The sequence below is a fragment of the Littorina saxatilis genome, linkage group LG2, assembly GCF_037325665.1.
Source record: "Littorina saxatilis isolate snail1 linkage group LG2, US_GU_Lsax_2.0, whole genome shotgun sequence".
Lineage (NCBI taxonomy): Eukaryota > Metazoa > Mollusca > Gastropoda > Littorinimorpha > Littorinidae > Littorina > Littorina saxatilis.
The window spans coordinates 32,204,740-32,229,739 of record NC_090246.1 but is presented as its reverse complement, the minus strand read 5'-3'; the positions used below and the strand labels follow the sequence as shown (position 1 = coordinate 32,229,739).

The 25,000-nt window shown below is 42.6% G+C and overlaps 1 protein-coding gene across 2 annotated transcripts in view; it reads right to left on the bottom strand.

The window, feature by feature from the left end:
- Nucleotides 1-2,545: 2,545 nt before the first annotated feature.
- The window catches only part of LOC138958780 (cadherin-related family member 1a-like), a 26,565-nt gene continuing 4,110 nt past the window's right edge, over nucleotides 2,546-25,000 (bottom strand). For both annotated transcript variants that reach the window (XM_070330073.1, XM_070330072.1), the window contains exons 4-14: nucleotides 23,726-23,913; nucleotides 18,967-19,023; nucleotides 18,648-18,734; nucleotides 13,996-14,076; nucleotides 13,412-13,549; nucleotides 12,360-12,479; nucleotides 10,960-11,038; nucleotides 10,048-10,166; nucleotides 9,172-9,378; nucleotides 8,604-8,765; nucleotides 2,546-6,262 (exon numbers count right to left, since the gene is read on the bottom strand). In XM_070330073.1, the coding sequence (XP_070186174.1) occupies nucleotides 5,222-6,262; nucleotides 8,604-8,765; nucleotides 9,172-9,378; nucleotides 10,048-10,166; nucleotides 10,960-11,038; nucleotides 12,360-12,479; nucleotides 13,412-13,549; nucleotides 13,996-14,076; nucleotides 18,648-18,734; nucleotides 18,967-19,023; nucleotides 23,726-23,913 (2,279 nt within the window). In that variant the 3' untranslated portion in view covers nucleotides 2,546-5,221. The remainder of the gene's footprint in view (nucleotides 6,263-8,603; nucleotides 8,766-9,171; nucleotides 9,379-10,047; nucleotides 10,167-10,959; nucleotides 11,039-12,359; nucleotides 12,480-13,411; nucleotides 13,550-13,995; nucleotides 14,077-18,647; nucleotides 18,735-18,966; nucleotides 19,024-23,725; nucleotides 23,914-25,000) is intronic.

The window sequence follows — 25,000 nt, the reverse complement described above, 5'->3', positions numbered from 1 at the left end:
TGCGGTAGTCCCGGCTAACCCAGAAGACGGCAAGGAAAGGTCTGATGGCTCGCGCGAATTCTCGAACGACGCCTGGGTCTCGGCAAGGCGAGACTTGTCCGCCTGAGGAGAAGAGACAATGTTGAGTAGTGCGCGCTTTTTAACTCAGTTTTAATCCTGTAACAGTGGACATTTCACACAACCATTGAATCAGCTTTATGCGCTGGTCCAAGGCGTTTGTCATTTCGTCCGTCCACAATCTCGCTGGGGGAAACAGTCTTCGCTTTGTATCCTCATTCCGGCATTTTGGAGGAGGGAAAACATTCGTAGAGGTGCGAGAGGGGGGCCTGGAGAACTTTGTGAACGATGTGGAAGGAAGAAAGCACCAGTGCGTTGACTTGTGAGCACAGCTATTTTTTGCCTTGACGGTGTGCATTTCACACTGTCTCTTCCGGTTTGCTGTAGTTCCTCAAGATATGTTGTTCACTTCCCCGATCGGCTGAAGATACTCACCCTTCCCCGCCTTCCTGGACTGACTTGCGTGGTATATGTTGTGCGTTTCCCTGATCTGGTGTTTAACAGAGGAGGTCAGACCCGTCGGCCTATTTCTCCACATGTCTCTCTCTGTCTGTCTGTCTCTGTGTGAGTCTCTCTCTCTCTCTCTCTCTCTCTCTCTCTCTCTCTCTCTCTCTCTCTCTCTCTCTCTCTCTCTCTCTCTCTCTCTCTCTCTCACAAATGCATTCTTAAAGATTTAAAACTTATGATAACGCAAATATGAGAACTTGCATCAGCAGACAAAACAATAACGATAGCAATATCAACAGCAGACGTAAGTAATAATTACGGATCTCCTGGTGTTTTTACGTAAGTGTAACTCTCGTTTTACTCATATCAAAGTTGAGGTTTCGTATCAATAGCGTGCCCCCCCCCCCCCCCCCCCTCCCCGAGATAAACAAACCGGACGCAGCGCCGCAGGAGACGGTTTTTTACAAGTGTGCAACATATAAAAACCGTTTTGGGGTGAAGTCAGCGTTGGATTTATGATCCTACCACCTTTTTCAAGCCAACAAGTGATAACATTTTTGCAGTCAGGTATGCGGATAAAAGACATCGTGCCTTTGTTTTAAGTTAACAATTGATCGCCAGGTGAGCATAGTTCTTACCGTTATTGCTTCACCACGACAGCTCTTCCGTCCCTTCGTAATAATGTATGCTGGTGTAGTACACTTGTGCTGTAGTTGTACCTATTCAAATTGTTGATTATGTGCTGGAAATGTTTCTATGTTAGAAAAAAGAGAAAGAGAGACAATGACAAATTCTTTATTAACGAGGGTAATGGCATAAGCAAACAGGGGCTTTTTTTACATCCAGCCCTCGCCCATGGGAGGGTTTAATCTAATGATAATACGTTTTAAGAATGTTGAAATATCAATTAAAGAAATAATAAAAACAAACGACAAACAAGCAAACGATTTACGAGAGAGAGAGAGAGAGAGAGAGAGAGAGAGAGAGAGAGAGAGAGAGAGAGAGAGAGAGAGAGAGAGAGAGGGTGGGAGAGATAGAGATAGAGAAAAAGAGAGAGAGAGAGAGAGAGAGAGAGAGAGAAAGAGAAAGAGAGAGAGAGTGTGTGAGAGATAGAGAAAAAAAGAGAGAGAGAGAGAGAGAGAGAGAGAGAGAGAGAGAGAGAGAGAGAGAGATGGGAGCATTCACATTTCACACTTTGTCGTATTTAATTACCTTGCAGTGCTCTCTCTCTCTCTCTCTTACCTCCACCATTGCATAGAGCCTTTATACAATGGGGGGTTTTCGCCACGAAACGTTTCTTTCACGTAGGGTCGTGAGAGTAGAAATATATTTCGCTCAAGTTTTCACAGTCTCGTTCAAACTCACTTTCGTGACGAGAGTGAGGTTCGACCGACATGGGAATCAACTACCTCATTATTATGGTGGCAGCCATCTTCTGAACCCAGTGGCGATGTTTGCAAGGGAGAATGCATATTTGCTGTCTAAGGGCTCACGACCTCAGAGACAAATTCCAAAGACCGGAGGAAGGGACCGTGAAGTAAAAATTAAGACAAAGGACTGCTGTGTTAAATGCGTGCGTAAAATCGGTGACCCGCCGGAGATTATTTTGCACTGAGAGAATGGAAAGGGAAATAGTCTCAACATAATTATGAAAGGTTAATCGGCAGTCAAACACTGAAGGAAGTGGTTTTAGTGATAGCTGCTAGGGGTTTTTGAAATAAATATTGACTTGACTTGACTTGCTGTTTGGGTGAAATTCAAAATCTGTGTCCCAAATTTACTTTCCCCTAAATAGAAAAACACCGTTTACGAAATGAATCGAATTTCAAACTGAGACAAAAAGTCGTTTTTCTACACTCTTTTGCTTCAAGTTTAACAGATCTCCATCTGCAAAGTGTGGTTTCTTGTATCAGCTTCATTGAATTTGGAATACTATTTTTTTTTTATTACAGCAGTTTGTTTACTTAATTCTGAAGATACGTGTCATGCTTCATTTTTAAGAAGGTTTTAAGATGAAAAAATAACACAACGCTCGAAAGTGTACAAAGAGTGAATAAGTATCAGTTTTATTCAGTACAACAAAAGCTACACGAATAAGGCAAATATATCACAGACTTGTCATTCTTATTTACAATGCAAAACAGTCATGATTCGTGTGGATAAAAACATGTTGTTGGGTGGGTTTTTTAATGAGTGAGACAGTGCACTCAGTTGAATAATTCTTTCTATATTAGATACATCATGGCCATATATTTCTGTATAAATGCCGTTAAAGACCTACACATAAAACAAACAGCGATGACATTTTTTTTTACACAATTATTTGATAAACACACTGATAAAGTGTTGAATTTCAGAGTGTACAATTATTTGATAAAAGTATTTTTGCAATACGATTGTCTTAATAATTATGCTAAAAGACTTGCTACATGAAAACACACAAAACGAAGGTAGATATATATACTGGTACCTGATACACATACATTGCAATGAATGATATATGTTTTCAAATTGAACCTTAAAATTCTAACAACTGTTTTGCTTCTCCAAGACCGAAATGTAGCACTTGAATGGTTTTTTTGTGGGTTTTTTTAAAAGTATTTCCAAGTACAGACGCTAGGAAGCTGCTGTTTTGTCAAGGAGTTTGGAAGCCCCCCCCCCCCCCCCCCAAACAAAAATCAAACAGATTGCTATTAACTCAGGAATATAGAAGCTTAGCGCTCAGCCATTGTGAAGTTTGTCGTACAAATACTTGATAAAGACACTTTGCATTAAATGACTATATATATATGTTTTTGACTGCATTTTGAAATTCCAACAAAATTTACTTTCTCAATAAAGAAGAGGAAGCGACCGTTTCGTCAACTGCTCTGAAAACACCCCCACAAAAACGTGAGCAGAATTCTGTCAAAACAGGAACTTAGCAGATTAGCGCTCAGACAGTGTAATGTTTCTCGTTCAAATAATTGATATAGATACATATACATTGCAATGGATGGCTATGTTTTCAAACTGCATTTTGAATTTCTAACAAACAAACAAAATGTTAGTGCAGATCGACTCTAGGAGGCGGCCGTTTCGTCGTCTAGTGTGGAAACACACCCACACAAACTGCAACAGAATGCTGTTAACTCAGGAATTTAGCAGATTAGCGCGCAGAAAGTGTGATGTGTCTCGTACAAATACCCCCCGGCCCCTTCAAATTTAGGCAGCACACGAGAAGACGGAAGACACCTATTTCTGTCGCACAATAGCCTACGCTCTGAACACTATGAAACCGGGCAAACGGAACCAAGGGGGGGGGGGGGGGAGATGAATGAGGGTGAAATCAGGGCAAAAGGGAGAACAATGCAGTGCGAGTCGACGAGTCTCTCCAAGCACATTGTAATGACAGCTTTCGTTCTGTTAAGATTTTAAGGGAGATCTTTGATGCTTTGAACAGAGGATACAAGAACTGAACATGAAGATTTGCGCCCTACAGAAAGCAGAAAGTGCATTCAAACGTTGGATCTTTTCCCATTAATGTAATACTTTAGACAATCTCAAAGTCGAGAACAATGTCAAACACAATTATAGGCTTGATATTTAATTCTTCGTTCAACTTTGCAAGAGATTGGGTTTGTTTTCTTCAAAGACGCCAGAAGTGTCACGACGTGTTACCGCATGCAAAAGAAACAGGAATTTTCAGCTGGCATATCATTTGCAGTGAAAATGTCAAAATTTGAAACTAATTATTTTTGATTACTTTTACAAACTGAACTATAAACATTTGTTTCCTCGAAATTATAAAACTGTTTTCAGAAAAAAGCCGAGTAAATTTAGTCTTGGTTAAAATCTTTAGGCGTCAAGTGAATGTTTTACAGTATAAAAACAAACACGTTTTTGTGTGCATTTCTGATGTGTGAGAGTGATTAAAGCTCATCAAGCGACAATCTACATGAAGGTAACAAATAAAAACTTAAAACACACTAAACGTTGACACAAGAGCAGAATAAATACTGAACAAGATACAGTGGAACCCCCCTTTTAAGACCTCTAACAATCTGAGAAAATCAGGTCTTAAAAAGGAGGGAGTCTTAAAATGGGGATAATTTTACACAGGTTATGAACAAAAAGTCTGAGAAAACAGGGTCTTTAAAGGGAGGAAGTTTTAATTAAATTAGGGGGTCTTAAAAGGGGGGTTCCACTGTACAATGAAAACAATTAATAAGCACACAAAAAGTTAAACCTAATCTGTATGCAAACTTGGTGCTGAATTCGAAAAGAATCATTCTTGAATACCTTTACACACAGGAATATAAACATTTGTTTCCTCGAAATAATAAAACTGAAGTTTTTTTCTCAATAATTCAACGTTCAAATAACCTAAGCCTACAATACTCGTTTTTTGCTTCTGAATTTTTGAACTGTATCAGTCTATCTCTTTTTGGATTTCTGTGAGGTTAATTTTTCAACAAAAGTTTACTGATGAAGATCGAAAAGAACCACGACACAAATTTGGGCAAACGTTGTTCAAACCGAATCCCGCCATAATTTGTTTTACACTCGTGCAGCAGTCGTTTGATACATCCTATTCTTTGATCACAAAAACTTTCTGTTCCTCAACATTTCTCTTATTTTATAGGTAAAGTAAATTAAGTGAGAGAAAAATATTCCTTTAAATGTTCTCCAAAGTTGCAAAATTGCGATTATTAAATAGTCTTTTCTATTCGCAAATTCAGTACAGCATTTCTGACATGGATTCGCCCCCTTCCGCTTTGGTTGACGCACGCGCACTTGCGTCATTGCTGCTTCGGGAAACAGTGGAGACAGTGACATAATCTGGGACGGATGTGACAGTTGTAGACACGGCTCCCTTAGCACTGAACCTCGTCACAGGTTCCACCGTCGACGATGCTGTAGCATCCGCTGCTGATGTTGTGGTGGTCGTCGTGGCTGTGGGAGCGGCGGCGTTGGCAGAGGGAAAAGCCGCTGGGGCGAGTTGGAAAGAGGCAGTGCTCGAGGATGCAGAGGTGGTGGTGGGAGGGTTTGCGAAGCTCAACGAAGGGTTCTGAGGGGTCGAGACGTTTCTCTTAGCCTTGGAAAAGTCTGGCAGCGGGGAAGCGGTAGAGGTCGTCGTCGTGGTGGTGGTGGTAGTGTTCGGTGACCCAGTCGCTGAAGAAGTGACGTCCGCTTTGGTGATGACGATCTTCGGTTTGACCGACTTGGTGGCTGGCGAGACCTCATTAGCGACCAGGACCTTGCGCTCAGTGTTACCGCTACCATCCCCCATGTCGCAACTCGGCCCAGAAGAATTCCTCTGGAAACCATTCGCCTTAGAGGACAGAGCAGAAGACGCCTGAGAGAGACGCTTGTTCTCATTGCGCACGGCGCTGAGAGGAACGACGTCGCAGCGATCCTTACCCTCCAGTTCCATCATTATGGACTCAGGACGCAAGGTCACCGCCGACCCGTCCTGAAAGCCCGAAGACCTGACTGTCGTCTCGACTCCATTGACGTAATACTTGGACCCTTTCCTCACCAGACCTTGCTTCGGCTCCGGGGACCTCCTGCGCAAGAACCAGACGATGAAAACGGTGGCGGCGATGTTGAAGATGACGAGGAAGCCGATGATGAAGACGACGACGTCGGAGGCTGTGGTGCTGTTGTCGACGATGGGGAGAGGCGTCGTGGGCTGTTCCTCCATCTTCGCCACGGCGATGACCACCTCTGCCGTGCTGGAGTAGCGTTCACCTGTGGACATCTCGCGCGCCACCAGCTGAAATAGGAGGGGCAATGTGAGATGGTTGTTTATGAGGAGGGATTCGGTAGAGAGAGTAGAGTGATCGAAACACACGGAAGTGGTTCAGTTTGCTGTTGAGGTTCTTTTGTTTTTAGAATCAAAAAACAAGAATGGTAGGTAATTGGAACGTTTATTGGAGACAAAACAAAACGTTACATTTACATTTATGGGTTTTTTTTTTTTTTTTTTTAAACGTCCCTTATGGCGACGAAAGACGAAAATCGTGATAAAACAAGGGTGTCGTTTAACGTCAGCATTCGGCAACACACCGAACTTTATTTGTGAACGCCGAAAATGTTGTAGTCACTTCGGCTGAACTGCTGACGGGCCGGGGAGGGGGGAAGGGGAGAGGACAGGAATGGGGAAGTGACACTAAAGACTGCATGAAGCCTCCAAACATTTGCCGACGAATATTACTCTTACCAACATCCTTTTAAAGATAGGAAAGAGTGAATGGATGCATGGTCGGATTGGTTTGTTTGTTTGTTTGTTTGCTTGTTTGTTTGCTTAACGCCCAGCCGACCACGAAGGGCCATATCAGGGCGGTGCTGCTTTGACATATAACGTGCGCCACACACAAGACAGAAGTCGCAGCACAGGCTTCGTGTCTCACCCAGTCACATTATTCTGACACCGGACCAACCAGTCCTAGCACTAACCCCATAATGCCAGGCGGAGCAGCCACTAGATTGCCAATTTTAAAGTCTTAGGTATGACCCGGCCGGGGTTCGAACCCACGACCTCCCGATCACGGGGCGGACGCCTTACCACTAGGCCAACCGTGCCGGTCGGATTGGTTTCATTGTACTCCTGCTGATACTACGATAATGATAAATTACGATGGTGATAACAATGATAAAATTGATGAGGAAACAGGAGGGAAGGGGGAGGTTTTTGATCGATTCATTGATTGATTGCCACCTTCCGGCTCGTGTAAAGGCTTAATGAAGAAATATAATGTTCTTATTTTAGAATACAATGCAAGAGGAACAATCGACATACAGCATACAGTCGTAACGGCTGCAACAGTGATTTCTTAAAACAATCTACTATAGTTTTAAGAATAGCAAAATCGACGACAGTGATGACAATTATGTTAAAGGCCGAAGCGACAAAAGACTTACATTATTTAAATATGTAAAAGAAAATATTGAAAGTTAAACTCAAATTTTAAACTAAACGCAGGACCATCATTGAGATTTTTACAATGAAAATGAGACAACTTTTTGTAGTATTTCACATAAGGGGAAACAAGAAGGGCAAAGCCCACACGACTCACATGCTGAACAGACCTTGATCTTTGTTTCAGAATAATTTTACAATAAAAAAAGGTCACTTCAAAATATATACATTTCAACTTTGAAGGACCCTGTGACCTTGACCTTGAAGTGAGGTCAAGTTGCCAAACATGTTTCTGAAGATCTAATGTATTTCCCTCACACATATGTAGTTTTGGAAGAGTTATTTTCAATAGTTCAAGGTCAAGGTCACTTCAAAATATATACATTTCAACTTTGAAGGACCCTGTGACCTTGACCTTGAAGTGAGGTCAAGTTGCCAAACATGTTTCTGAAGATCTTGTAACCATACACCATCAGGCCACAATTGGTGTTGATAGACTTAATAGTGTCCAAGAAATATACAATGTTAAAGGTTTCACAGACGGACGGGGGGGACGGACGCCCGGACGCCCGGAAGGACAGGCGGACGATGTCGGTGAGTATATAGACTCACTTTTGTAAGTATAATGTATTTCCCTCACACATATGTAGATTTGGAAGAGTTACCTTCCATAGTTCAAGGTCAAGGTCACTTCAAACTATGTATACAATCCAACTTTAAAGGACCCTTGCGACCTTGACCTTGAAGCAAGGTCAACCAAACTGGTGTCCAAAGATAGGGCTTACATTGCCCTGTATAGCATACATAGCTAAGGTTGCCATTCTCGATAACTTTAGAAAAAAATGCGAAAATGTGAAAAATGGTCGTTTTTAAGACAACAATTACGGCCCCTGTGACCTTGAACTTGAAGTGAGGTCAAGTTGCCGCACATGTTTTTTGAGATCTTGTAACCATACACCATCAGGCCACATCAGGTGTTGATAGACTTAATAGTGTCCAAGAAATATCCAACGTTAAAGTTTTCCGGACGGACGGACGGCGGGACGGACGGACGGACGACTCGGGTGAGTACATAGACTCACTTTTGCATGTGAGTCAAAAAATGCAACACGGTAAGTACTTATAATAATAATCCACTGTTGTAAAAAAATTCATACAGGGTATAAAAAATATTACACACAAAAGTTATCTCTACCTGTATTGTAAGCTGTGTGTCCGCAGCATTTCTGAAGACATCTGCGTTCAAGACTCTGAGAAGAACGACCGCCTCCGAAAAGACGTCCGAAGGCGTGGCTTCCAGCATAGGCCAAGGGAGACCATCACGCTCCACAGTCAAGTTAAAGTGCGAGTTGCGTCCCTTTAACAGATATCAACATTGCCTCGTTAAAAAGATCCATGGACAAGTTTGATTGTGAACTGAAGATCGCAATACAAGCTCGTGAACTTTTCTTTCAAATGGAAACAAACACACGTTTTGAAATACACTTTTTAAACAGACACTGACGCGCCAACTATTTCTCAGTGTACCGAATGACCATTGAGAATGAAAGCCATGAAATTAGGAACCACATCATCTCATCTATTTCTATCTGTCTTTAACGTACGTGCGTGCGTGCGTGCGTGCGTGTGTGCGTGCGTGTGTGCGTGCGTGCGTGCGTGCGTGCGTGCGTGCGTGCGTGCGTGCGTGCGTGCATGCGTGCGTGCGTGAAAGCATGAATACCGGCGTTGTTGTCTGTCTGTTTGTCTTTCTGATTATAACCTACCTGGTCAGCATCGGACACAGAGATGTATCCATCCCCAGCGAAGTAGATGAGGCTGTCCACAGCAACGTCCTCCCTGATGTAAGCGGTGTAGGGGGCGCTGCTAGCGAAGGTGGGCGTGTTGTCGTTGACGTCCTCAACCACCACCACCACTGTCACGTCTGTCGTCGTGTTGCCGTACTGTGGAGTGGTGCCTGGAATCTCACTAGCCTGAACATTCACACGGACACAAATCAAAGTTAATACAAGTTGGAACGAATGACCTGAAAGCTGCGTCGTCTAGAGCGGTATGCGTGTACGTCCTTTTGTGTTTTAGGCTTTCGGAAGCACACAATAAAACGTTCAATATTCTTTGAATTCATTCGTCAAGCTACAGCTTACAACATGTTTCTCCATATCTCGATTTGTAGCAGTGGCTTGGTACCATCGACGATTGCCTATGAGGATTCATATTCAAGACTCCATCTCTCTCTCTCTCTCTCTCTCTCTCTCTCTCTCTCTCTCTCTCTCTCTCCCCCTCTCTCTCTCTCTCAGTCTCTCTCTCAGTCTCTCTCTCAGTCTCTCTCTCCCTCTCTCTCTCTCTGTCTCTCTCTCACTCTCTCTCTCTCTCTCTCTCTCTCTCTCTCTCTCTCTCTCTCTCTCTCTCTCTCTCTCTCTCTCTCTCTCTCTCTCTCTCTCTCTCTGTTTTGTGTTTTCTTGACTTTTTACAAATAACTTTTTCATAAGTTTTGAAATTCGCGTTAGTCTAATCATAAGGCGACTTGAAAAGTTAGAGAAACATAATTATGTGTGTACTTATGATCAGTTTTAAACTTGGTGTGCTACCTGTATGTTGCTGTGGTGCATATGAATAACATCATGTTGAATCCAATTGTTTACCCGAACAACGAGTTGGAAGAATCCTTCACTGCCCACCAGGGTGAAGTTGTCTCTGTCCAGGATTACCTGAGACGTGATCTCACCAGTCATGTTGTCCATGGTGAAATAATCTGGGTTGCCTGGAACAGAGGACAAAAAGGCCTAATAGTGAATGAAGTTTATTGGGGTTATATATGTATTTGATATGTGGAAGGTTTAGTGAATGTTTTGTTTTCTCTATAATTAATTGTACCGTACGATTACCTTTCTTGTTTTTTGTGGATTGTTTTTATTCTTGATTTTGAATCGTAAGCAATCCGATAATCTGTCATGAATTTGGCATAATTAGTATGCCCGAATCAACCCCGTGGGAGTGACGTCACAAACTAAAAGAAGAGCAACCGTTTGAGATTTACTCAGTGGGATGGAGAACATCACACGGGGCTAAATCGGGTTATTGCCATGGATTGTTGACACCAATCAGGATTGTTTCCCGGCTGTGGCTTCTCTGTCTTCTAATTCGGGTACAAGTTACTTCGGCTCGCAAAAAACCCAAAAAACACGGATGAGGACACAGACAGACAGACACAGACACACACGTCAATCATATATCACAAACGCACTAATATATCACAAACGCACGCACTAATTAAGCTCGCACCTGCGCGCACGCACATGTACACACATACACACACACACACACACACACACACACACACACACACACACACACAAACGCAAACACACTGACACACACACACTGACACACACACACACTGACACACACACGAACACACACACACACACACACACACACACACACAAACACACACTTCCATACACACACACACACACACACACATACACACACACGCACACACACACACACACACACACACACACACACACACACACACACACACACACACTCACCACTAACGATGGAGTAGCTTATATCGTTGGGAGGGTCCCTGTCCCCGTCTTCAGCACTCACTTTGATGACGTAGGTACCCTGTCAGGACAAAAATGTTGAGATGATCAAAACACCATTTTCAAGAGTGTTTGCGTGTCAAAACTTTGAATGATATTAAGATCAAATATTGTTTGTACGGTATTCTTGGTGTTTCTGATAACAGCATTCCAAACTATGCAACTCTTGGTGCGACTTGAGACCGGGGACTGGTGTCATGGATCTAGTATAGGGATGAGTAGAATATTTCACACTAAAAACACAGAATCAGCAAGAGAGAAGTTCACACAGGACGAACGACCAACATGATATCAGGCTATCAGGGGATGAATTTGAATACATTGATTTATTTGCGTTGGACATGGGGAGTGGCGAGGGAGGGGACGGGGGGGATAATTGCGAAGGAGTCGCTAAGTAACACAAACAAAGAACAACGTTTTTCAAAGAGTCAATACATTTTGATTTTCAATGGACAGAAAAAAAATCAAGATTCCACGTGTGTGTGTGTGTGTGTGTGTGTGTGTGTGTGTGTGTGTGTGTGTGTGTGTGTGTGTGTGTGTGTGTGTGTGTGTGTGTGTGTGTGTGTGTGTGTGTGTGTGTGTGTGTGTGTGTGTGTGTTTTAATGAATGAGAAATAAACCACTGTTTAAATAATGAACAGACGCAGCTCGAGTCAATAAAGAGAACTGAACTACCAGTGAACAATACTTTCCCGTATCCCCGCCAAGTCGTTTTCTTCTTCACCACAGTACATATGTACTCTAGCGCGAATGTTATACTTTCACTTCCAGCGATAAGAGACACTTAGAGGTTTTTAAGCACCAAGTGCAGATAGGCATCAGTCCTACTCCAAGCGTCGAGGGTGTCGCTAAATTTCACCTGCGACACGCAGGCTTTAATATTTCCGTCTACAACCTGATTAGATAACACTTGAAGGATATTCGATACTCGTAAAGGTGTGTGTCTGACAACACCCCCCTCTTTTCCTTTCTTTCCTAAAGAAAAACTTTCAGCTCTCTTTTTATATAAATATAATTATTTTGATACAACGTTACTGGGACCTGCTGAGGGAGCGTGTCTTCTTCTTGAGAGAAAAAAAACAAACACCGCGTTAGTTTTGCAGAGTGACAGAGCCAAATAAATAATTGTAAAACAAAATTAAAAAATAGTCAAGTTCACACGCACAAATTAAAACTCCATGACTTGAGAGTGATTGTGATTTCATTTTAAGTGTACTACTCAACAATTTCTCTGGAGCCCCGCGAAAGTGACGTCACATACTGGAAGAAGAGCGAACATTTTGACACTCGCTCAGCGTGACTCGAAAAGCTCACAGAAGGCTAACTCTGGATATTGCCACTCACCGCTGGTTCATTTTCTCGGATGGCTGCTCTGTAGCTGCGTAAGAGGAAGATAGGGGGCGTGTCCTGGACGTCGATTACGTCAACCTTTACCAGCGCTGTGTTGTTCAGTCCTCCCTGGTCCTGCAATGCATTGTGAAACGACTTTTTTTTTTTTTAATTTTTTAGGATGGTCGACTGTTATTTGAGGGAGTGAGAGAGTGGCTGTGTGCGTTGTCCAAAACTATTTTGTGGGAAAAAACCTGTAATGAGGTGACTATTACGTGTGTGGTGTGGGGTGTCTGCGTTCTTGTATGTGTGTGTGTGTGTGTGTGTGTGTGTGTATGTGTGTGTGTTTGTGTTTGTGTGTGTGTGTGTTGTGTGTGTGTGTTTGTGTGTATGCGTGTGTGTCTGTGTGTGTGTGGTCGATTGGTCTATTGCGGTCCACGCTAGTCGTGTGCTTCTGAAAGTGGTGTGTGCATGTAACTTTCTGTCTTGATAAGCCATATTCGCTGGTTGTGTTGCCTGTAACATTGTTTTACCTGTGAATACAATTCTCTGATATATACTTATGTGTATGTGAGCGTGCGTACATGCGTGCATGTATGTGCACGTATGTATGTATGTGTATGTATGTATGTATGTATGTATGTATGTATGTATGTATGTATGTTTGTATGTATGTATGTGTGTATGTGTGTGTGTGTGTGCGTGCGTGCGTGCGTGCGTGCGTACGTGCGTGCGTACGTACGTACGTATGTATGTATGTATGTATATATGTATGTATGTATGTGTATGTATGTATGTATGTATGTATGTATGTATGTATGTATGTATGTTTGTATGTATGTATGTAAGTATGTATGCATTTATGTCCGTCTATCTGTCTGCCCTTGTTTTTGTGTATGTAGATCACGTATTTGAATCTTCAAACTCCACTCTTGGTAAAGACACCTCGTGTACACCACACAAACACACACTGACACACACGCAACCACGCACGCGCGCATACACACACACACACACACGCACGCATGCACGCACGCACTCACACACACACACACAGTCCAACTCACAGCAGCTATTAGTTCAAAGGAGTAGGATGTTCGCGTTTCGTAGTCCAAGGGCTGTGCCAGGGTGATGTTCATAACCGCTTCACTTCCGAACGTTCTGGACAAGGTGTTGAAAACTGCGTCCACCTCGGAATCAAAGAACTGCATGATCGCACGCACACACACACACACACACACACACACACACACACACACACACACACACACACACACACACACACACACACACACATACACACACACACACACACAGTATATACCCTGTGAGTAATTGCTGTGTTCGTTCCATGTTAAATTGACTCTAAACGTCTGAAGAAAAATGCTCCCTTTCACTCATTCATCAGCAGTGAAATTTTAAAACAGTGTAGGTACGTTAGTGGGTCTAGCCAAGATCAATACACTATTGACATTGAAATTCGATTCACTCAGTATGTAACAGTTATTGTTATGTTCAAGGGACACAACTACATGGCCGATAGTGTTGCTTTCAAGAAACATAACTTGCATGGTGCGTTGTTGACGAAGGGAGGTAATTCAGACATACTTCTGGAAAGTTACCATACATGTGTCTTTGATGAAAGACTTACCTTTGCAGAAATTGTAAACGGCATACCAGTGTCTGGATCTGTAGCAGTCAATGAGAACAGGAGTGTGCCCACGGTGGTGTTCTGTGCGGGTAAAAAGACCAACAGACGATACATTCAAACGTTCAACAGCACAGTCATTCCCGTTCGGCTACAGAACTATCTCCGGTTTGACCAGGCTTTTACAAAAGGGTAAGGCCATCCCTTCACGTGGACACATACAAAAAATCAAAATCCTGACAGCTTTCTGTCCAGATTTCGAATATATATGGCAAATATATAGAGCCCGGCCAGATCTGAGAGTCGAATACATGGTATACATGAGAAGGATCGAGCCTTTAAAGGCAGGAGCTACCTTCAAATACACCGTTTTTCTCTTCAAGTCATTTGGCCACAGCATTCATGAAACAGAACTGTTTGTGTTAAAATTTGGTGTGCTTTTGCTTCAATATAATTATACTGAACGGAAAAAGTTAGGGACCGCCCTTGAAAAAAACAGCTGACTTCATCTGTGCCAAACTCCTTGTTCCTAAGTTTATAAAACCAAATGGCTGTCAGACCGTACACACCAGTGGGTGAGCAATGCTGTGTTAGCAGGAAACTTGCTCGGGATCCACGGAGGCCTGGCTAGGGCACGAGACAGAAACTGCCAAACTGCAAAAAGTGGACCATTTTAACGCTTGCGCGTGGGCAAGCCTGGGCGGGAAAGATGAAAAATTCGTTATGCACTTGCAGGGAGGATGTGTTGAGAGTGAACTGTTGTCACCAGTAAGCTTTATAGCCCCGCTATTTTCCGCTAGCCACCATCTTCTCACTATGCCTCCCAGACGAAAGGTGACCACCTTCAACAAAGCCCGGGCCATCGCATGGCTGCAAGACGGCGTAAGCAAGCGAGAAGTGGGCAGACGACTTGGAGTGTCCCATTCTGTCGTGGTCAGGCTGCATCAGAAATTCCAGGCCACCAACAGCGTTCTGGAGAGGCCCAGGTCAGGACGGCCTAAGAAGACAACACAGCGTGAAGATCGCTTCATCAGAAGACAAGCTCTGCAGCAGCGAGGCACCACTGCAAACATCATCAGGGGCCAGCTGAGGGTGGCAACAAACACCAACGTCAGCACGAAAACCATCCGCAAACGCCTGCACGAAGTTGGCCTGCGATCACGTCGTCCAGCTCATCGGCAGGCTCGTTTGGCGTTCTGTCACAACCATGCCAGGTGGACACGCCAGCAATGGGCCGATGTGCTGTTCAGCGATGAGTCCCGCTTTAATCTGCACCATCATGACGGTCGGATGGATCCCCTCCCACTGTGGTGTACAAGGAAACGAAGAGGCGGACAGGATGGCAAAGCTGGGTGCAGAAGATGAACAAGAGAACAACCCTGTGAGCCTGACAGAGATGAAGACCATCATTAAGTCTCTGCACAGGACGCCCCAGCCACAGGACAGCTACCACCTGCTATCCAGACCACAGCAGGTGGCCATCTTCCGCCTGAGAACGGGACACAACAGACTTAACCAGCATCTCCACAAGAAGCTGCATGTTGTGCCCTCCCCCATGTGTTCTTGTGGGGAAGCAGAGCAGGACACGGCCCACATCCTACGAGACTGCAGGAACCACCAGGTGCTGAGAGAGGAAATCTGGCCAATGCCGGAGTCCCTGCACAACAAGCTGTACGGGCCAGTGGCTGCGCTGCAGAGGACCACTAATTATATCTCAAGATCTGGACTCCAAGTGTGATCGGCGATCGAAAAGAAGAAGAAGATGACGGTCGGGCTCGTGTGTGGAGTAGTCAGGGTGAGGGCCATCGAGCACCTGTGGGATGAGCTGGACAGGCGAGTGAGGAACAACCACCCACCCCCAAGGAACCTGCAGCAACTGCTTCAGTTCCTGCAAATCGAATGGCAGGCCATTCCTCAGGCCTTCTGCAGGAAGCTGGTAAACTCGATGCGGAACAGGACTGCAGAAGGCATCGCGAAACGCGGCGGACACACCCATTACTGAACTGTTCGGAACTTGCAAATTTTGTTTTCGACCCCCATGTTGTTTCAGAGCTTGTTGACACGTAATGCGTGAATGAAATGTCACCATATTTTGGAAAAGGATTAATAGTATATGATCAAAAACAAAATGTGCTTTTAGATTGACTTAGTAAACATTATTAAATGAAAAATAAGCCAAGCGATGAATCAACACAAGTTGGTTCACGGATGACATGATAATTTCAAAACAATTCATCGAAATGATTTAAACTTGTGCAGAATTGTTTAAGACATTCTGATAGACGTTTTGCTCCAGACGATTTTCTCTAGGATAAACAGTTAAAGAGATACACATTTTCCAGTTTTCATTAATGTTTTACCAGTACCCACATAGTGAACATTTGTATCTCTAACTGTTTTTCCTAGAGAAAATCGTCTGGAGCAAAACATCTATCAGAATGTCTAAAATAATTCTGCAAAAGTTCAAATCATTCTGATGAATAGTGTTGAAATTATCTTGTCATCCGTGAACTAACATGTTTCGATTAAACGCTTTGCTTATTTTTCATTTAATTTTTTTTTTAAAGTCAATCTAAGAGCAATTTGGAGGGGAGGGGACCATAATTATACTATCATTCTACGTACATTGAAGCAAATGCACACCAAATTTTAACACAAACAGTTCCGTTTTATGAATGTTGTGGTCAAATGACTTGGAAGAGAAAAACGGTGTATTTGAAGGTTGCTCCTGCCCTTAAGGCTGGCGCCTACCCCTGAGAAAAGTAGTTTTTGGCTCACGTAAGTGTAGCCTATGCGATGCTAAACTTTGTCTGTCTGTGCATGTGTATGTGTGTGTGTGTATGTGTGTGATAGAAACTTTAACATTTGACTAAACACCAAAATACTAATTTTACCTGGTTATCATCCAAGCAACAGCTTCAAAATATTGAAGCAATGATCAACATTTCCTCGGCACGTATGTAGTTAAAATGTGTATCCAAAGAAAACGGGTGGTGGTTTTTTTTTTTTTTTTTTTTTGGGGGGGGGGGTAAAAACAGGTGACTGGTTTGTGTCGTGTGTGGTATGTAGACCAGGTCAGGGGTCAAGGTTAGGTCAGATCGAGTGAAGGATTGTGGTATAGATACAGTTATCACCGAGCTGCAGTTCGCCGATTCGGAGAAGACGATTTCACATTGTTCGGTTTCGTAGCTCCAGAAAAATAGATAAAGAAGATACCAAAGGAGATTTCCTGCAGGTTAATCTGCACAGCGTGTTTCCAGTGTCTGCGCGAGGAAGCGCTGTCGAAAGCGCAGTGTCGATCTGGCCATCTGGCAGTCGTGTCCCCGTAAGTAGGCTACAGACAGACAGATCTAGATCTAGTGTCTCGCACTCTTGCACCGTGTCACCTATGCTTACTGTGTGTGTGTGTGTGTGTGTGTGTGTGTGTGTGTGTGTGTGTGTGTGTGTGTGTGTATGTGTGACGGAGTGATTGTGTTTGTGTTACTGTTTGTCGATTTCTTACGTGAGCCTTGAAGGCTTCGCCTCTTGTCTTAACTGGATTTTCCCGTAAGTTTCAGGAGTGCTGAGGCCAGAAATAACAAATGAACAAGTCGCGTAAGGCGAAAATACAATATTTAGTCAAGTAGCTGTCGAACTCACAGAATGAAACTGAACGCAATGCCATTTTTCAGCAAGACCGTATACTCGTAGCATCGTCAGTCCACCGCTCATGGCAAAGGCAGTGAAATTGACAAGAAGAGCGGGGTAGTAGTTGCGCTAAGAAGGATAGCACGCTTTTCTGTACCTCTCTTTGTTTTAACTTTCTGAGCGTGTTTTTAATCCAAACATATCATATCTATATGTTTTTGGAATCAGGAACCGACAAGGAATAAGATGAAAGTGTTTTTAAATTGATTTGGACAATTTAATTTTGATCATAATTTTTATATATTTAATTTTCAGAGCTTGTTTTAATCCGAATATAACATATTTATATGTTTTTGGAATCAGCAAATGATGGAGAATAAGATAAACGTAAATTTGGAGCGTTTTATAAATTTTTATTTTTTTTTACAATTTTCAGATTTTTAATGACCAAAGTCATTAATTAATTTTTAAGCCACCAAGCTGAAATGCAATACCGAAGTCCGGGCTTCGTCGAAGATTACTTGACCAAAATTTCAACCAATTTGGTTGAAAAATGAGGGCGTGACAGTGCCGCCTCAACTTTCACGAAAAGCCGGATATGACGTCATCAAAGACATTTATCAAAAAAATGAAAAAAACATTCGGGGATTTCATACCCAGGAACTCTCATGTCAAATTTCATAAAGATCGGTCCAGTAGTTTAGTCTGAATCGCTCTACACACACACACAGACACACAGACACACACACACACGCACACACACACACACGCACACACACACGCACATACACCACGACCCTCGTTTCGATTCCCCCTCGATGTTAAAATATTTAGTCAAAACTTGACTAAATATAAAAAGGATTTAATCTGCAAATGTTCAAGATAACAATCAAAACCTGAGTACGGGGTATCAAATATATCTAAAAAATAAAATAAAAAATAAAAAAATAAACTGATGTTTCTAGTGTGGGTATGTAAACAAAACAACAAGCAGTGTGTTGTCCGTTTTGTTTGTCTCGGTACATCACCTCCGTCACCCCAATGTCGTAAGGCAGTCCGAGGAAAGTCGGTGCATTGTCGTTGACGTCGCCGAGGAGCAACACGCAAATAAAGTTCTGTCAAAAAAACATACAAATAAAATTGATAATGGAAGGAAAATAAGAACTTAACGGCAGACATAAATGTACGTGCCATTTCTCTCTCTCTCTCTCTCTCTCTCTCTCTCTCTCTCTCTCTCTCTCTCTCTCTCTCTCTCTCTGTGTCTGTCTCTCTCTCTCACTCTCTCTCACTCTCTTTCTCTCTCTCTCTCTCTCTCTCTCTCTCTCTCTCTCTCTCTCTCAAACTTACATTTTTGTTGCCGTTGGAATCCAAGACCAAAAAGGAGAGTTTTGTCTCAGAACCTCCCTGAAATGAGTACATACTCTTCATCAGACTTTAGTAACCTTTACATTTCTTCAAGTTGAATTCTTCTTATGAACCTAGTTAATCACACGTACATCGCAATGTCATGCACTGTACTATTTACATTTAGTCAACATTGGTGTGTGTGTGTGTGTGTGTGTGTGTGTGTGTGTGTGTGTGTGTGTGTGTGTGTGTGTGTGTGTGTGTGTGTGTGTGTGTATGTATTTATGTGCGTGTGTATTTATGTGCGTTCGTACGTGCATGTGTGTGTGTGTGTGTGTGTGTGTGTGTGTATCTGTGTCTGTGTGTCTGTGTCTGTGTCTGCGTGTCTGTGGGTATGTGTGTGAGTTTGTGTGTCTGTGTATGTCTGTGTGTGCGTGTGTGTGTAGAGCGATTCTAAGAAAACTAGCGGACCCATCTTCATGAAACTGTACATGAGAATTCATGCAGATGATATTCTCGGACTTCTTGTTCTTTTTGTGATAACTGTCACTGATGACGTCATATCCTGCTTTTTGCAAAAGTTGAGACGGCACTGTCACGACCTCATTTTTCACTCAAATTGACTAAAACTGATGGCCTAGTAATCTTCGACAGTCCAGAATATGCGATCGAGTTTGGTCATTCAAATTCTCAAAGTTCTAATAAAAATAAAATTCAATAAGTCATTCCAAAATGATTGCATTGAGGTCTTTATCCGTTACTGATTTCAAAAAATTAACTTACTGTCTATAATGAGCTCAAAATTAAAGAAAGTAGGTTTATGGAAATTAGATACTGAAATGTCATTAAGAGATTAAAATATGATCGTACTCCGCATCATTCCCTGAATCCAAAAATATATGGATATAATTATCATGTTTGCTCCCAAAATGTGCCCAAGACAAACAGGGGCGGATCAGAATACAGAATACAGAATCCAGAATCTTTAATTGCCCAAGGTTGGGAATTTGTGATGACATTGCGGTTAAGAAACATTTCAATCCAGCCACATACACCAACACACGCATCATTTATACAAACTGATCAACAACATTAATTTAACAAGTCGCGTAAGACGAAAATACAACATTTAGTCAAGCTGTCGAACTCACAGAATGAAACTGAACGCACTGCAATTTTTCAGCAAGACCGTATACTCGTAGCATCGTCTCTGAGTCCACAGTCGCTTGCGGCAAAGGCAGTGAAATTGACAAGAAGAGCGGGGTAGTAGTTGCGCTGAGAAGGATAGCACGCTTTTCTGTACCTCTCTTCGTTTTAACTTTCTGAGCGTGTTTTTAATCCAAACATATCATATCTATATGTTTTTGGAATCAGGAACCGACAAGGAATAAGATGAAAGTGTTTTTAAATTGATTTCGAAAATTTAATTTTGATCATAATTTTTATATTTTTAATTTTCAGAGATTGTTTTTAATCCAAATATAACATACTTATATGATTTTGGAATCAGAAAAGGATGAAGAATAAGATGAACGTAAATTTGGATCGTTTCATAAAAAAAATATTTTTTTTACAATTTTCAGATTTTTAATGACCAAAGTCATTAATTAATTTTTAAGCCACCAAGCTAACATGCAATACCGAAGTCCGGCCTTCGTCGAAGATTGCTTGGCCAAAATTTCAATCAATTTGATTGAAAAATGAGGGTGTGACAGTGCCGCCTCAACTTTTACAAAAAGCCGGATATGACGTCATCAAAGACATTTATCGAAAAAATGAAAAAAATATCCGGGGATATAATTCCCAGGAACTCTCATGTAAAATTTCATAAAGATCGGTCCAGTAGTTTAGTCTGAATCGCTCTACTCACACACGCACAGACAGACAGACACACACACACACACACACACACACACATATACACCACGACCCTCGTCTCGATTCCCCCTCTATGTTAAAACATTTAGTCAAAACTTGACTAAATGTAAAAACAACATTGGACATAATTTTTAAGGGAGGGTTTCCACATTTGTTTAGGGACAGATCAAAGCGTTGAGTTGAGGACGCCCTAACCTTCTAGGGGGGGGGGGGGGGGGGGGGGCGGGGCATGCCCCCCTCCCCCCCTCAACATTATTTGATAAAAACAGGGGAAATGGAGGAAAATGGTGCAATCTGAGCCAAGAAACAGCCCCTTATACACCTTCAAAAATGTTAATTTAAGAATACGAATTTGGATCAAAACAAGGAAAATTGACCGATCTGGTGCAACCTGAGCCATTAGCCCGTTGTCTAAGGAGAGCTAGCGCATTATTTTGGGGGGCTCGTGTGCATCCCCCGGTAGACATACACATATTTTGTTGAAATGTTGTCTTTTGGACCCTAGTTTGCGAATCATGAAGTTCTTCAAAGCTAACCTTGTTCTTTTTTGTGCTGCATGCCTTTTAGTGTACGGAGCAACAGAAAAACAAAAACAAAATTATAACTCAAGGTCAAGGATTGCCAAAATACAACAAAAATTGGGAAGCAAAACTGAGTCCAAAGTTATATCAGAGGTAACAAGTGGGATTATATGAAGTTAACATATATGTTCTTCCTTAAATCGGAGACACATATTGCATTGCCCCCCCACCAACAACACACAAGAAGGGCAAAGCCCATACGACTCACATGCTTGACCTTGACCTTTACATGACCTTGACCTTCAGCTAAACCTAGCAATGACATCATACACTAAGAACTGCTTTACACATTTTTCCTAAGGTCAAGGTCATCCAAGGTCATGCAACACAAAGCTGTTAATTCAAGACATAGGAAGTATAATGGTGCTTATTGGCTCTTTCTACCATGAGATATGGTCACTTTTAGTGGTTCACTACCTTATTTTGGTCACATTTCATAAGGGTCAAAGTGACCTTGACCTTGATCATATGTGACCAAATGTGTCTCATGATGAAAGCATAACATGTGCCCCACATAATGTTTACGTTTGAAACAGTTATCTTCCATAGTTCAGGGTCAAGGTCACTTCAAAATATGTATACAATCCAACTTTGAAGAGCTCCTGTGACCTTGACCTTGAAGCAAGGTAAACCAAACTGGTATCAAAAGATGGGGCTTACTTTGCCCTATATATCATATATAGGTGAGGTATTCAATCTCAAAAACTTCAGAGAAAATGGGAAAAATGTGAAAAATAGCTGTTTTTTAGACAACATTTATGGCCCCTGCGACCTTGACCTTGAAGCAAGGTCAAGATGCTATGTATGTTTTTTGGGGCCTTGTCATCATACACCATCTTGCCAAATTTGGTACTGATAGACTGAATAATGTCCAAGAAATATCCAACGTTAAAGTTTTCCGGACGTCCGGACGGACGGACGTCCGGACGGACGGACGGACGACTCGGGTGAGTACATAGACTCACTTTTGCTTCGCATGTGAGTCAAAAAAGGAATATACTTGTGTGAGTTACCACTACCTATCACTCAATATATGACAACTTTTCTTAAACACAGGCCATCTAAGGTTGATTTTAACACAATAATTAATGAGACACAGCAGAAACATTGTAAATGTATTGCATCACATGCGTTAGCATGATGGCCAAAGAGAGCTATCGCATCATTATTTTGATTCGTGGGCAGTCCCCGGTGAACATATAAATTGTGTGTTAAATTGTGTCATTTGGACTCTAGTTAATGTATGTATTATGAAAGTCCTCAAAGCTAACCTTGTTCTTGTTCGTGCTACATGGCTTTTTGTACATGTGTATAATAATGTCATTGTAAAGCGCTTGGAGCTTTTAGGTAAGCGCTCTATAAGTTTCCATTATTATTATTATTATTATTATACGGAGCAACAAGAAAACAGTAACAAAACAAATAATGTAAGAATTGTCAAAATAAACAAAAAATGTGGAAGCAAAACTGAGCTAAAAGCAATATAAGAAGTATAAAAGGAAAGTTTTTAAGTTGATATATGTGGTGGCTTAAATCAGAGATAGAAAGGGCCATCCGAATGATGCCGTTTGTCAAGAGTCACGTAACAATCGTTTTGGCTCTACGTCTTAAATTTGGCTAGACTTTTACATGGGATAAGACCTTCTCTCTATTTAGACACATGCTAAAATAAGAACACACACACACACACACACACACACACACACACACTACACACACAAACACACACACACACACAAACACTACACACTACACGTGGGTTTAAATTTGGAGTGGTCCTTCTCCTAGAGGAGTTTCCTTGCAGGGATAGTGAGCCTCCTCTGCCCTCGTTTTAATTTTGGAGTGATCTTCTCCTAGGACAGCTGCCTTCCAGGGTTGACGAGCCTGTCCTGCCCGGCTATTTAACCCATAGTTACGGGTTGGTTCTTGGGCACCAGGGTGTATCCACGCGCCGGTGGGCCTGCATGCCACACGTCTAGGGGCCAACCTCCTCCGAGTCCTTGTAGTTCAGCCTGGGGCCTTTCGGTACCCAGTTCACGCCTGTCGCCACGATGGAGGCACTACAAAGGGCTTGCTGTGGAGAGGTTATGTACTGGCAGGAGAGACTGACGCAAGCTGCTCTCTTTTCGCGTTGTCCTGAAAAGGACGGTGCTAGCCAGCGGTGAGGGCTGAAAGCGAGAGGTGACAAGCACAAAACACTTCGCCAACACACTAGACACATCACACAACCATTTGACAGGCACTACACACTACACACTACATATAGATTTGTACAGATACAGGCAGCTGCAGAATTCACTCACATTAGGCTTATCGGCCTCAAGCTCGCCAATGAGTATGACATCACTTCTCCACATTTGATTGCCGATGTGAACTGCGTCCGTCAGGTTGACCAGAGCTGCGGTGCTCGGGTCGCCGAAGCCGAAGGTCAAATTCACATTGGGATACGTTCCAGTCTGGACTGTACCAGTAAGCTGCGCAATTGTGGCCCCTGTCGATAGACCCAGGGAAAGGGAAAGAGGTAGCTATTTACGAGTTATATATGTGAAGCGCAGCTCTACGCTACGTCACCTCCGAAGAGCCAAGTTGTATTGCGCGGGCTGCTTCACAGTTATCAGCTCTGTTCTGTCGGTTTTGGTATACACATTTACAGCTTCGTCTTGTCATACTCAAGTGCTAATTTCTATGAAAAAAAGACTTTACAAATATTTCCTTATCTCATAAATGATCTGTTTGCAGTTCCTTGGTTGTGGAGCAGAGCGCAACGAAACTGAGATCCTGCGCGTGACATGAAACGAGCTGCATCTTATCCGTCCCGTCAAAAGCTACATCTTCCGCGCGCATGCTGTAGCGCACGTGTGGGCATATACACCGTGGAGACGAGGGGGTGGGGGGTATATTTTGGTATGTCCTCATAGACTTCTAAAACTTTTTGGGACAATAACTGGTGACACGATAAAAGACCATCTAAAGTAGACAGTCACGATTTGCTTTTGACGCGGGCAACCACTGGGCGCAGACAAAACTGGACCGCTTCACTCGTGATATAAGCAATCTGTAATGTGCGATCCCGACTTGCAGCGTCTCCCCTGCAGAAGCCGAGCAGCCGCTGCTGGCAACGAACGCGTTGTTAGTTGCAATACTTTTTGCAATTAATCCATTGAAACGATCAGAATAGATATTCCTCCGACTTGAAAGCGGCGTATGGCTACCTAAATGGCGGGGTAAAAACGGTCATACGTAGTACACGTAAAAATCCGCAAAGACACGAGTTTACCTGGGAGTTTCCGTCCATGAACGCAGAAGAAGAAGAAGAATAGACATAGATCTTTTAAATGTACTTTGTTTGTAAAACTAAAGTACAAAGAATCCGTTGCTTTCAACATAGCGCCAAGTTAAGAGATCGTAAACGCGTTTGTCGACGGTACTGTGGACGCTTCGCCACATTTTACTACCCCATGGATTTTGTTTATTATAAAACACTAAAAGTTTGGTTGATGAAATCTTAGACACCCACCCACACACACACACACACACACACACACACACACACACACACACACACACACACACATGCA